This window comes from Benincasa hispida, chromosome 12, assembly GCF_009727055.1.
Source record: "Benincasa hispida cultivar B227 chromosome 12, ASM972705v1, whole genome shotgun sequence".
Classification (NCBI taxonomy): Eukaryota; Viridiplantae; Streptophyta; class Magnoliopsida; order Cucurbitales; family Cucurbitaceae; genus Benincasa; species Benincasa hispida.
The window spans coordinates 32,172,661-32,188,192 of record NC_052360.1 but is presented as its reverse complement, the minus strand read 5'-3'; the positions used below and the strand labels follow the sequence as shown (position 1 = coordinate 32,188,192).

Below are 15,532 nucleotides of genomic sequence, written 5' to 3'. Positions count from 1 at the left end.
GTCTTCAAGCTTTGTTTGTATTCAATTTAGGGTTTTCAATGCATAATCTATAAGATCGTGGCCAAATTCAACACATAAATGCCCAGCCGTTCGATGCACAGGCGGTTTCCTTCGATCGCGTGGGCATGACATTCAAATGAGGCGTTCAGGCTGCTCTCACTCTCTCCAACTTTCTCGCTCAAACTCTAGCTTTCTCCACTCTCGCTAAGGATCTCGCTTTCTCCAGTCTTTTCGCTCATTTGGCTCTCGGTAGTGTCGCTCTCTCCAGCCTTCTCGCTAGCTTGGATCTCGGCCGTGTCGCTCTCTCCAGGTTTCTCACTAAGGATCTCGCTCTCTCCAATCTCGCCAGCATCGCTCTTTCCAATCTCGTCAGCATTGTTCTCTCCTTCTTTCTCTCCACCCTTTCTCTCCAACTTCGCTCTCTCCCAGTCTCTTGCTCAGCCAATCTCGCTCTCTCTCATTCTCTCGCTTAAATCAATCTCACTGCCTCCACTCTCGCTGTATCCGCTCTCACTCTCTCCCATTTCTTCTCCCATTTTCTCTCCAATCTCGCTCTCTCCATTTTCTTTTCAATCTCGTTAGCTACTATGAATATGGTTTATCTCTGTGCAACTTCCACACGAATTTTTCCAAATAATTTTCTATATTTTCCTCAGTTCTTCAATCCTTTCTTCACTGTTCAGGATTTAAGTCTTCAAGGTTTTCTCTTCTTTTTATCCTTTTAGGGTCCTCTCTACTCGTATTCCAGGATCAAATATGGTTATCATAACTATAATACCTATCCATTGTAGTTTACATTCACTTTTACTAATTGTTGATCCATAGAAGGTGACAATTATTACAATTATTATGACAATTGTAAAATTATTAGATTATTTACATAACATAAGATTTAACTTCCTCCTAATTAACCCCTTAATCACTTACTTAAGTAGGAAAATGGAGATCCGGGTTTCACAGTAACAATGAAATGCCTCGTAATTCCCTCAGATTTGCAAAATTTATCAAATTTGTGATTCACAAATTCCAAACCATTGTTTGTCCTCAGATACTTTACCTTCCTGCCTGTCTGGTTCTCAACCTGTTTTTTCCATTCAAGAAATTTCCCAGAAGCTTCATTCTTCTGTTTCAGTGGATACATCCACACCTTTCCTGAAAAGTCATCAATGATCAACATAAAGTATCTCGAACTTCCCATAGAAGGTACCTTTGTAGGACCCCACAAATATGAATGAACATAATCCAAAATTCCTTTGGTAGAATGCTTCCCTTTCCCAAACTTCACTATGGTAGACTTTCCCATTATGCAATGTTCACAAAATGGGAGTTCAATGTCTTTAACTCCTCCAAGCAAACTTTATTCTAAAAGAGCTTGAAGACCTCTTTCACTCACATGAGCTAGTCTGTTATGCCATAACATAGATTTATCTGTTTCTTTCCCAGATGTAACAACAACATTACCTGAAACTGCAGTACCTTTTAACACATAAAGGTCATTCCTCAAGGTCCCCTTCAGCTTAACCAAAGAACCCTTGATAACCTTCAGAACTCCATTCTCAAATTTATAGGAATAACCTACTCTATCTAATTCGCCAAGAGAAATTAGATTTCGTTTGAGTTCTGGAACATAACTTACATTTGTAAGAATTCTGATCATATCATGTGTTGCAATTCGAACTGACCCAATTCCTTTTACATCACAAGCACCATTATCACCAAGCAAAACCGATCCCCCATCATTTTCCTGAAAGTCAATTAAGAAATCCCGATTAGGAGTCATGCGAAACATGCACCCTAAATCCATGATCCAAGTATTTTGAATGTCCCTGTTGGACACCATCAAAACCTCTGCTGAATCATACCCATCAGTAACATTTGCTGCACTAGAATCCCCTGCATATTTGCTACTTGATGCTTCCTTGCTCTTATTCAAAGGGCAATTTTTTCTAAAGTGACCTTCTTTATGACATAGGAAACACTTTTTGGTTTTTCCCTTTGATTTCGACTTGGATCTCGACTCTTTTCCTTTTTCGTTCTTTTTCTCACTTCTGCCTCTGGCCATGAGTAATTTTCCATCCTTGCGTTTCTTTTTAATCTCGAGGTTTCTCATTCTCAAGGCATCCAACACTATATCCATGGACAATAATTCTCGTCCATATTTAATAGCTGCCTTAACTTCTCGATACAATTTTGGCAAAGAATTCAGAAGAATAACTATTTGATTTTCATCCGACATCTTCTCACCGATGTTATTGAGATATTGAGATCAACTATAATCTTTTGGAATTCATCTAGGTTCTCTTTTAAGCCTTTACTTGAGTTCATCTTAATCCAAAGTATTTCTCCTTTAGATATAATTTATTTGGCTCCACAACACCGCTGTAGTAGTGGCCTCATCTACTAGCCTAAGCACTCATCGAATAGGTCATCTCATCCATATCTTTTTTCAACTTCTGTAATTGTTGGTAGAAGGTTATTTTCATCTAAGATTTTGGCTACCTTTTGTTGTATCAGAATAGCCCTAATATTTTTCATCCATAACCTGAAGTCATCCAAGCCATCTGTTAAATTAATTCCAACAAAAATATCCCTGAACAAAGTGTTCAAAATATGCCAGCACACATTACCACATACCCTCCTTGGATCAACTGGAGCTTGATACCACCTGTGAGAGTTTCTGAACCTAACTTAGATGGCTAAACAGAACGCAAACAATCAGAAGAAATAAATCGAAAGCAGTAAAGAACACCAAATATATAGTGGTTCGACCAGTTTGATCTACATCAATTTTGAGAACCAGCTTGAATTATTTTATTAATGAGCAATAAAGAAATTTACAAATTACAGATAATCAACGAAATCACCAATCTGTAATTTTAATATTCACTGATACCGAGAGATCCGCACACAATATCGCCTCTGAAAACTAAGAACAACTCGCTGCAAAATAGCTACCCGCCTCTGACTGGTGAACCACCAAAACTAGATCTGCAGCAAACCCACGCTGAACCGGAACCCACCGAACACTAGCGTGGAACCAGAACCCACGCGCACCGGACGACAACCAAACCCACACCCACACCGCAACTTCCCAGACTGAACCGCGACACCAACGCTCGAACCGGCGCTGACGAAAACCCACGGCCAGACGACTACCTCCTGATCTTCTTCAGCGTTTTTCTTCAAGTCGGTCGCGCCTCTCCCTTGCTACACAGACGACCGCGGCTTCTTTTCTCACAGGCGGCTACTCTCTTTCCTACTAGCTGCGAAGACTTCTTTTCACCTAAAAAGAGACACACGAAATTCTACCCTATTTTGGAGAAGAAGGAATAATTATAAAAATGTCATTGCTCATAATTACAAGAATGTCATTGGGCTTTTAAATTTACCAAAAATCCAATAAAACCCACTTAAATACCTTGTTATTTTCTACCATCTGAGATGTCGTGGAACGAGAAATGGGCAATAACGAATATTGGACAGGAGGAGATAGTTTTTGTGTGCCTGATCCACCAATAGTTGGAAGTGAAGAAATGGATGGACTGACCTCAATGAGTGAAATACCAAATAGGTCCAGTAAGAAAAAGAGCAAATAGTGTGGACTCATTAGTAGTGGTAGTGAATGGTCTTGAGAATGTTATGAGCAATCATCTTATAAATGCTAATGAAAATATTCAAGAGATAGCTTCATTTTATCAACAAGTAGCTAAGAGAGAGTCTAGAAGAGAAGAACGTTGAAACTCATTAGTTAGTAAAATTAGAAAGGTAGATGAATTGAGTATTCGACGAAGAGTTCAAGCTGGTAAGATTATTACCAAAGATCAATCTCAGATTGATTACTTCTTTAATCTTCCACATGATGAAAGGTATGAATTTCTAATGGAGATCCTGCAAGAAAACGTTCATCCTCAATCTTTGTGAATAGTGCTAATGGGGTCCTGCAAGAAGACATAGATGGATTGAATAGTGTTGTTAGGAAACTTTATAACATGGGCATCTATATTTTTTGTGCCCTATATGATGAGCTAAATCCTTATTTTTGGTTAGCATGTTATTGACATGCTATGGATTGATATATATATATATATTGTATGAAGTATTATTCTGATCTTGAGTTTGAATATTATTGACATGCCATGGGACATTCATATTTTTTGTGTCATTTCAGATTATTAAATATCTTCATTTTAAATGCACATTTAACTAAGTAAATTAACATAAATTGATTATTACTTAAAATAAACTAATGGAAGTTAACTTTGATTAATTTTATTCTTTATAATTGGACAAAATTGTTAAAGTGTTCACACAAACTAAACAAAAAAATCATTTATTTATTTGTAAATCTGATGATATTCCCATGCAACACCACCAAACACAACATTATTAGTTCCCAGGAAAATATTTCCTGCACAATCAAACATAATATCTTCTACTCCCAGACATCCTATTCCCAGGCATCTTAAATTTTCATGCATCCTATTTTCAGGCATCCTAAATTCCCATGCATTTATAAAATCCTAAACCAAATAATCTCTTAGGTGCAACTCGAGGAACACCTATGCCTATATATCCCATCAAATTGTCATATCATAATGTGACATGTGGCAATCTATTCTTATTTATGTTTTGAAATATTTTAGGGAAATTATAACGGGTGACAAAATAAGGATGTAAAAAATCAAGCATGTGACACAGTTTTTTAAAATTGTAGATATAGCAAAAAAAAGTCCAACTTTTAATTTTCATTTAATATATGTGACAATTTTGCTTTTTTTAGTTACCGGTGTTTTTATTCCTATTTTTTCTCCAACTTTCAGGTTTTGGTAGCATCAGTGATGTACCGATACCTCAGTTTAGGTGTATCAGTTAATTGATACACCTAAATGTCAACATTTGAATCTTCTCTCATGTGTGTATCTTCAATATTTAAACTTATTTCTTCTTTCTTAATCATCAATTTTTCTTCTCTCTTTAACTCGATCCTGATACATTCATCATGTATATATATATATTAGCAATTTTTTAATTTTATGTCAATTTTTCATCTATACAATGTATTGTATTTTATTTTTGTTTGATTTATTTTTTAGTTTTAATTTTTTGTTTGATTATAGGAGATTTTTGTGTTTCTTTTTAATGTTCCATATTTAGTTTTTTTTTTTCTTTGGTTTAGGTTTTGACAACTTGATCTATTTTGTGGGTTTAAATCAAGTTTTAAATAAAAATTGACCTTTCAAGTGTATCGACAATAATTCTAACAACAACCAACATTCAAACAATAACATATTTTGAAGTAAAGCATGCGTATTTCATTTTATATGACATGAGTGTATCAGACATCGATGTGTAGAACTTGAAGTAAGACATGAGTGGTATTATTAGATATCTAATAACAATCAACAATTTAAGTGTATCGACAATATATCTAATGACAATCAACTTCCAATTAGTACTTTAAAAGTTTCATTTTATTAAATATGATATTCAAGTGTATCAGTAATACATGAGATATAAGATATTGAATGTATCATATACAAATAGTAACTACTTTAAGACATAAGTCAATTAATATTTAAAGTGTATCAGTAGTATATCTAACAAAAATGAACATTCAATCACTAACTTATTTAGAAGTAAAGCATACATGTTTTATTTTATAAGTATGATATTTGAAGCGTATCAAAAGTATAATCAGACATAAACACAAGTGTATCCAACATCATAATTAAATCCTTGAAGTAAGACATGAGTATATCATACATCAATCAACAAACATACTAACCAAGTACATCAATTAAACTAGGTTTTGTATCAACAAACACATTAAAATTTTAAGTACATAATTGTGCTATCAAACATCAATCAACAAGCATATGAAAATTAATTTAAATGATATGTTATCAAAATTGGCTATCACTTATATTAGTTTTTATCACACATGGATACTTGCTACACTATTTTATAATTTTTGTATTTTTTTTTCTTTCTTTTTTAGTTAGTGTATTGCTTAATATAGTAACTAATATACGTTGTACTCAAATTATGTTTATCATTTAAATGATGTATCAACTAATTTATCTAAAATGGAGCATATTATGCATTATTCATAGACATCATTTTAAGTATATCAGTTAATTGATGTATCAAATTCATTAATAAATTTTTTGATATAAGTGATGAGAGGAGAAAGCATAGAGATGCGTTTTTCTTAGAATACACCTAGGTATTATCACTTTATTAAATATAAAATTCAAATTTAAACAGTATAAAAGAGACGTTGGATTGTCGTTCCATTTTCTTTCGTGGGAAAGAAACGGGAAAATGGGAAAGGGAAGAAGAAAGAACAACAACAACACCGTCTCCCCCAATCCCCATGGCGACAATTCTTCTTCTGGTATAACATTCTTTCACTCTCTCTTCCTTTCTTGAACTTTCAATTGAATCATTCATTCTTCAAATTCATGTAAATTCTTTCAAATTCGTTCTACAACTAGTATCTACAATGAATTTCTTGGTTGATTCTTTTCAATCTTCTTGTAGTTGTAATGTCCACAAGACATGAAAAACCAGTCCATTACACCCTGAAAATCCAATCATTTTCATTGCTGAAGAACGGTCTCGCTAGTTCCCAGCGTCAGAGATTCGAATCCCAGAAGTTCAATGCCGGCTGTTATGAATGGTATTCGTGGCAATTTTTATGTTTTTACGTCGCGGGCTGTAACCCTAACTTCTTGGATGTTCATATTAGATGATGATAGAGATATTTTTGTTTGTTAATGTAGGAAATTAGCTTTGTATCCCAATGGAGATGAGAGAAGAAATGTGTCTAATCACATTTCCCTCTATTTGGTAATAGTTGGAAATAACATTTTATCAACTACTTCAGAGGTTAATGTTGTGTTTACATTTCTTGTTTATGATACCCTCAGAGGCAAATATTTGACAGTCCAAGGTAATCAAACTACTCGAAACAAGTTCTCTTAAGCTTTGTTTGAGGTTTTGTTTGTTTTTACTTGAAGGGGTTTGTGTTTAATGTAAATTTTGACATGTAAATTATGTCTACTAATCAGGCTAGACTTTCCTAAATTGTTCTGTCAATTGTGTATAAGAACTCCATTGTAATTCTCCCCTATAGAATAGAACATTGATTCATATAATGATACAAAAGAATATAGTTTGTTTGATCTTTGTAGTATTGTGTCATGTGATTGGTGAATTCAGATGGGAAAATGAGACGATTTAGTGCAATGAAGACAGAATGGGGGATTGAAAAGTTGCTTCCACTTGACACCTTCAATGATGCTTCAAATGGTTTCTTGGTTGATGATTGTTGTGTATTTGGAGTTGACATTTTTGTCATGAGTTGTGATGGTGGGATGGGGGAGGTCTTTTCCTTGATCAAACAGCCAAAGAATTACGAATATACATGGAAACTCAACAACTTTTCACAACTAGGTTCAACTTTGAAGGAATCTAATCCCTTTACAGTGGAGAGCTACCGTTGGTATGGTAACTTTTGATTTTGCAATAGTTTTTTGCATCAAGAAAGTTATTTACATAATTTATTTATCTCTCAGGAAGATCTTGTTGTATCCTAGCGGATGCTCGAAAGCAAAATCAGGCTTCTTGTCCATGTATCTATTGTTCGATAGTTCAAATCAGCTTCCACAAGGTTCTCAAGTATACGTGGAATATGAGATGGCTATATTGAGTCAACTTGAAGCTGTACCAGTAAAAGAAACTTGTAATTAACTGCTATTTCCTGTTGTTGTCACTTTATTGTTCAAATCTTTCCTAAATCAATTTCTTTAAGTAGAGTGTGAGTTTGGGTTGATAGACTCATGTTTTCAAAGCACTACCTTTTACTTATCTTCTAAAAGAAAGTTAAAGTACTTTTAAATGTATTTAGATCTTCATAGTCATTTTCTAAAAGTTATACCAAACTCATACATATAAAGTTGGCTTTTCTTTTTTGTGCAGATAATTGTTGGTTTGGATTTGATGGTGTAGAAGCTGGCAGAGGGTGGGGTGCTCCAAACTTCTCGTCATTGAGTGATCTCGAAGAACCAACAAAAGGGTATCTTCTGAATGACACTCTAGTTACTGAAGTGAAAATTAATGTCATCTCTACTTTAAAGAAAATTGTATAGAAGCCAAATACTGCTCCTTTTAGTTTGGTAAAATTTAAGCTGCAACTTCCAGCTTTCGCCTGTTCTTTTTTTGTGGTTAAATGTATGGGATTTCTTGTTCAATGTTGCATGCTTCTATGAGTTTCGGAGTGTATTTGGGAGCAAAATATTCTCATGTTCTTGTTTGTAGTTTGTGACAAAATTTATCTTTAGGTGTGTAAAAATTATTCATGTCTAAAGTTTAATCGGTTAAAATTTAAACTTCTAAGTTAAAAAATTTAGAAAAATACTATTTGAGTACTTTAATCTTTTCTCCAAATTTTTTCCTTTCAATTTACATCACTTGTGTACCATGTGGCCAATTTGAAAAAGGGGTATCATTATATTAAAGAAATTGGCCAAAAAAAAAAAAAAAAAGAGGCAGTTGAAGCGTTTAAGGAGAAATATTTTTTTTGGATCCATGTCACGAATAGATGTATTTGGTCTAATATTTCAAATTAACCCATTTTTTAAAATAAGGTTGAAAGGTTACCAGACTAATAAATCTATTAAATTTAGTCATAAAATTGATCAAATATATGATATGACAAAATGACTTGATTTCTTTTCTCTTTCCTCCTTCACTATCTTCTCTCCCTTATTCTCTCTCCTCCATCTCGAAGGGGATGAAATTTGCGAAGTTCTCGTCCACGAAGCACTTATATATGGAGAAACGTGTCTTTCTATATCTCACTTCCATTGAGGTGGGAAATCTCCACCAAACCAAAGCAACATATTAACCCATAAAGAAAAACCAAAGACTGATTCTATGTATAAACACACCCTGAGTTTAGAGAAATGTGAAACCGCCAATTTAATGTTTCTTTTAATTAATCCAATTTTAGTCCCTAAATTTTTAATAAATTTTAAATTTAGTCCTTTAAGGTTAATTATTTACTAAAATTTGTTAAATAATAATAATAGTGATAACTTCCATGCAAATAAATAAAATATATGAATATGTTTCCAAAATTTATAGTAAAAATGCTAATAGATAACAAAAAGTTTTTAAACAATCAACAAGCTATCAGAAACTAAATGAACACACTTCAAAGTATAGAAACCAAAATATGATTCTAATATATATTTTATCCCCTATACAATAAGCTATTCTAAGATCTAAAAGCTACCCATACACATGAAAGGGTGTATACATACATATATATATATTACAGAAACCACCTCTCAATTATGAGATTTGTTACCATTACTTTCATAAACTTTTAATTAGATCAATTAACTGTCTATAGTTTATTAACGGTTGCAATCAGACCTTTAGGTTAGTTGATATTCAATTAGAAAAACGTAAACTTAAACGAAAAAAGAATAAAGTTTATGAAAGAAGTGTAGGAGAGATCTCACCAGCAACAATCTTGGATCGCCATTGTGGCACTTGTAGCAGCGACTACCTGAATTTCAACAATGATTCTTTTTAATTTTCTTGTAGTTGTAAAGTCTATCAGACCTGAAAAAATAGATACAAACTTGAAATTCTAATGACTTGTAATTTAAACTTAATTAAATCACACCAACCGAAATCTAAAATTTAATTTCAACCAAAATTTAATCTTGACTAAAATAGGATTATCTCAAATTAATAAATAAATAAATAATCTATTTGAATTAAAAGATGAGGTAGAAGTTAATATTTAATGTGATGCAATATTTCCAATATCTAGGTCGTTCATCATTTTTCTCCATGTTCATTTGCATTATTTTAATAATATCTTTAAATTAAATTATACATATATAATTTCAAATTATAATTGACTAAAAACTAAAAGTTAAACCGTATATAAATTTAATTAGTCATTTTTACTTTAAATAATAAAGTATTAAAAGTTAAAATTGTAATTAAGTTACAATTATCAAAACAAAAAAAAAAGAATGTAAAGGTCAGAATCATGGTGACTGGTGATCGCACTTTTCAAAGTTTAGATTCGTCCATTTTTCTTGTGTTATATTTATATATATATATTTCTTACCTAAAAACTAAAATGCAATCCAAAGTTATTCTCTACTACGGGTTTAATTTATAGATTCATTAATATTTTAAACTCAATTTTTTTATCAAAAGGGCAAAAGCCCAAACAATTATGAAATAACATCACTAGACATGAGCAATGTAAACCATGTGGGATTAGAAGAATGCAGGATTGAAGACTCCCAACCCACCAAAACTTTACCAGCAACATAGTGCTCAAGAGCATTTTGACTACGACGAACATGGAAAAAAGTGAAAACCTCCAACTTATTGTCCCGTTCCTTACCTCTGCAATAAAGAAATGGACTTCAAAAATATCGACAACAACATCATTCAGTAGATTGATTACCTCCAAGCAATCAAACTCAACAAATCATTCAATAGATTGATTACTTCCACAATAAAGAAAGAGACTTCAAAAACATTAGAGATATAGATTGATGAAATACTCTCAAGACTAGAGCACATCGCCATTACTTCAAGAAACTTCACCTCCTTGCAACGGGGGACAAACTTAAAGCCACCTAGACGAACATGTCCCAAATAGTCCCTAAGCACCTAATCCAAGCAGCCTAAGTTTGAAACTGGGCACCAAACAGCATTTGTGTTTAACTTCCAAAATGAAGTCGCTAGAGGGTGTCATCCAACCATCGATGAGATATGGCTAGGAAGGGTCGCCCCTTACCTTTACCATCGAACAATATATTGAAACTCAAGGATATGTTTGCCAATTGAGTCACTTATAGGCTCAACATGAGCTTGTTGCCTAAAAAACATCAACTCATTCCCTAGCTTCCTAAATCAGCCATACAATGATCGATCTTATCCAAATTAATAGGAGCAAAACAATAAAATAAAAAATGCATGGCAACAGTTTTAGTAGCTTCATTGAAACCTGTCGTTTCAAATAATATCAACATTAATAAAGATGAATCTAAGTCAAATCTCCCTAGAGACCAGACACTTCCATGGAATATGAGTAGCAGATTTACCATGCTTCCTACAAAATACACACAAAATATCATAATGGACTCCTATTTGGCAAGATTAAATCTAGTAGGAAAGATGTCATGAATAATTGTCCAGCAGCAAATCTTAGCCTTACGGAAAATTTGGTCTTCCACAGAGATTACCACATATTCTTGGATGTATTTCCATCAGACGAGCTAGTTGTAGATAAATTTGGCAATATTTAAACCCGAAAAGTAAACATTTTTAACAATAAATACTCCCTTTTTGTCGAGGTCCCAAATGATCTCGTCATCATGGCGCCCTCTTGGCCATTGTATTTGAAGAATAGCCTCCGCATCTCCGTTAGTAAAACTTGATTGAATCAATTCCTCATTCCAACCTCCATGGTCAGAAAAAAGATATGCAACATTTCTCCCTTTAAGGGACATAGAGATTTGAATAACCTGCTTGTTCCCCACTTCCCAGCGATATCCTTTCTCGAACAAAGATCTTCCCCACAGAATGATTCTCTAAACGTAATGACCCCAATTTTTAAATATATTTAATTAACTTAAATCAAGGTAATTACCCATAAAACATAATTTCTTATCCTCATGATTCCATTAAAAATGTGGCTTATCATGCTAAATAAAACTTGAAACTAGAGTTTGATCGCGGAAATTATAAAATAACAATATGGTCTTAGATATGAAGTAAGCATAAAATAAATATGTAGTTCTAAATTAATTAAATTAAAATTTTGGACAAGTTGTCTCATGGTTCTCCCTCTTCAATACCAAGATCATCTACATGACCATCTGAAAAAAAAAATAAAATCATGAGAGATAATATAAAAATACTCTGTAAGTGACTCCTATCTTAAGGAACCTTCATGCTCAATCACACACATCATGCTTGCATGCTTACATATCTTATCCTAACATATAAACCATGAGACACCCTAGCTGAACATAGTCGTACTTGTTTATATAACCTTCCAACATACTTATATCTTTCATTTGGCTTCATACTATGCAAAATCCCCATACCATAACCGTCAATTCTGCATGTAATATTTACAAGCTAATTGCCCCTTATAAATACTATTAACCTAAACTAGTTTTGTTTCCTAGGCCTAGCTGTTAGCAGAAACCATACTTATCATATCATGCATCTAATTGCATAATATAATTGTTTAATTTGAGTATTTCATGCCTAACATATTCTTACCTAATTTCATGACACATAATTAGACTTTAATGCAATGCAACACTCAATTATGTCATGCTTACCTTAAATATGTTCTACTGATCAACATAGTAACATAAGTTAGGAGAGATATACTCATGCAAAATTAATCAAACAACATAAACATGCTTTGTGAAACAAGTCAATTAAATATCATAAAAATCAAATATATTTGAAAGAAAACATAATAAAAATTGATCATAACTAATAATTAAATTCAAATATTCAACACATCATAATTTAAGAAAACAATTCAATGAATAATTATTTATAAAAGTAAAACACAACACAGTCATAAATCAATTCTATATTATAAAATATTAATAGCAATATATGGTGGAAACTACTTACAAGTAATCATAGAACTATACAATTAAATAACACAATAATATCACATAGTTCCATAACTTATGATAGAATCCATTTACCTCAAGCTTGAAATCTAAATCCTTTAAAGATTCCGATATAATATTTAACATGATTTAAATTAGGTTTTAACAATTTAAATTTAGCTTTCCTAAAGAAAGCTCATTAACTGGCTAAATACACTAATTTATCTAGCTAACTTAAATTATATATCAATTATCATATTTATCATTATCAATAAAATTACTACATAAATCTCCTAAGTTAATCTTTTTAATGATCATATTAGCTTTTGATCTATGCCTAAAAAAATATATAAAAATTAGGGTAATTGCAACTGGTAGCATTTTTAGGAATAATAACCAAGTGTATAACATCAATTAAAAAAATTGCAAATATAGCCAAGTCTATCCGCGACAGACTTCTATCGTTGATACTCCCAAGTTTATCAGTGATAGACTTCTATTTTTTATAGACTCTTACCAATGATATGGTCTATCACTAATAGACTCCTATCAATAATATGGTCTACTACTGATAGACTATTTAAATTTAGTCATATTTGTAATTTTTTTTACATTATGTTATATCTGCTAATACTTTTGGTCTAATGTCTATATTTGCGACTGTCCCTAAAATTTATTCACAAATTTTAAGCTTAATGAAATAAATTGAAAACCCAAATATTAGTGTTTTTACCAAATTTAAGTCCTATGCAAAATTAATCATAAAAACTAATTTTAATGCCTTAAACATAATTTTTTGGCTAACTTTAAGCTATTGGTCATGATTTCAAAGTTTCATAGTCAACACACTTTAATTTTGATAACAATCAGGCTAAAACTAGAAAGACTGAACAATTTTTCATTCTATTTTTTAGACTTAAAATCAACATCTTAAGATCTAAATAATATCCAAACAAATACCAAGGTTTTTTAAGAACAAACCTTAAAGAAAATTGAAAGCTAGAAAAAATTGTCCTTACAGTTGAATATGTTTTTGTCTCTATCATAAAGATGGATGGAGAAAACTTTAAATGTCTAAAGAGCTTGAAATAATGTTGCAATACATTAGAAAATAGGGAATGAACATGTTTGGGATCTAGGAAAATTAATAGGGAAAGATTCATTGCAAAAAACTAAATTAAATAGGGATCCTTTCTTACCAATTTGATGCTACCATTGAACAATCTTGTGAGATCCAAGAACAACAATTGAAAATAACTTTGAAAACTCACTATTCTCTTTAAGAAGTGTGATTTATAGTGTTGGAGAATAAATTTCGGACTAACCATGGACCGCCACGTCATTTGCTAAATTAATGACTAAATTCTAGAATCGTCAACTTTGTGACCAATTAAGAGTTGACATGTATCTCAATTAAAATTGATGACAAATTCTGTGTTTTTATCGCAGACGTCGATTGAGTAAAATTAATTTCGACCAATTTGACGTTATAATTTGGGCATTCGCCCAGTTATGCCCAAATATGGGCTTAATGTGGGCCTAAAACGCCAAAATAGGTCTAAGTCAGCCTAAAGACCAGGCTCAAGTCCAATTAATTAGGTCCAAAGTCATACCCAAGTCCAATTAAATTAGGCCAAAGGTCAGACCCATGGGCCAATCAAGGCCAGACCCAAGCCCACGAAGCCCATCAGGGAGCTCTATAAATAGAGAAGCTCCCCTCATTTGCAAGGGTCAACCATTCTATACTTTCTCTACAATCAGAAGACTCCTTGACTCCTGAAGTTGACCAGTCCTTTGAAGATATAAGTAGTAGTTTTACATTTAGAGAGCCCAAAGAGAATTCATCCACAAGCAGAAGAAGACTCTCACTCTCATGACTCCTTAAGCTGCACTCCTAGAAGACAAAAGACCCTTGAAGACATAAACACTCTTCTAAGACTTCTACTTCAAGAACGTTTGGTGTTTTTCTAAGTCAAGTACATCCACCCAATCGAGAGAAAATCAGAGGATAAGTACTAGATATCGAACCACATCGCATCGAATCAACCTCAACTCAACACCAAGTCAAGTTCAACTCCACGAAACAAGTTTCTCCAGAAACCTCGTGCAAATACTAATCCTCCAAGAAGATCAATAAGCGCAAAGGTCGATCACACAAGGAGATCAACAAGCCCAAAGGCCAATCGTTCAAGAAGATCAACCAACTTAAAGATTATTATTTTGAAAGCATCAAAATACTATGTATTAGAGATTGTACTCACTTTCCACAAAATTAATACAAATATAAAGTTCAAATTCCACGAAATAAATTTCTCTTGAATCTCATGTGAACATATAGCATTACGATGGAGATTAAAGAAGAAATTTTCATATTTCTTTAGGCTATGTCGAAGGATAAATGAAACACTTAAATAACTTAAGAGACAAGGTTTATGAAAATTGAGTAAACTCTTCTCCCTCCTCCATGAAAGCACGACCATAGAAGTCTTACAATACAATTTTTTGTTCTTTGATTCACCCACTTAAACTCTTATTTACCCTAGAATCGGAGCTCAAAAGGTTGAATTAAGGAAGCTATACTATAGTTGAAGTTAACTTGAGTTTTGACTAAGATTTTTTATATTTCCTATGTACTCTCCTTAAAAGAAGCACCAATGAATGACTTTCAACTTGTATATTTATAAATCCCTAATTATATTGTTTTACGTTCTTAATAATTAAAGAAAAAAACATATAACAAAAAAGTTAGAACTACAAAAATTGTCAATAACTATACCATACATCCACTTAATATAACATTCCTACCAAGTTAAATAATATTGTATTTATATTCATTCTTCACTTGA

At 32.5% G+C, this 15,532-nt stretch overlaps 1 protein-coding gene across 1 annotated transcript; it reads left to right on the top strand.

Annotated features, from left to right (window-relative positions):
• Window positions 1-6,228: 6,228 nt before the first annotated feature.
• LOC120068142 lies at window positions 6,229-8,314 on the top strand. The gene is made up of 6 exons (XM_039019844.1): window positions 6,229-6,397; window positions 6,544-6,682; window positions 6,786-6,955; window positions 7,225-7,507; window positions 7,581-7,747; window positions 7,984-8,314. Exons 1-6 carry the CDS (start codon window positions 6,325-6,327, stop codon window positions 8,151-8,153), a joined length of 1,002 nt encoding a protein of 333 aa, XP_038875772.1. The 5' UTR covers window positions 6,229-6,324; the 3' UTR covers window positions 8,154-8,314.
• Window positions 8,315-15,532: the final 7,218 nt, after the last annotated feature.

Coding starts and splice junctions, on each gene's coding strand:
- LOC120068142 (XM_039019844.1), top strand. CDS start 6,325: ATGGGAAAGGGAAGAAGAAAGAACAACAACAACACCGTCTCCCCCAAT. Junction 6,956..7,224: donor CAAATATTTGACAGTCCAAG/GTAATCAAACTA, acceptor TGGTGAATTCAG/ATGGGAAAATGAGACGATTT. Junction 7,508..7,580: donor ACAGTGGAGAGCTACCGTTG/GTATGGTAACTT, acceptor TTTATCTCTCAG/GAAGATCTTGTTGTATCCTA.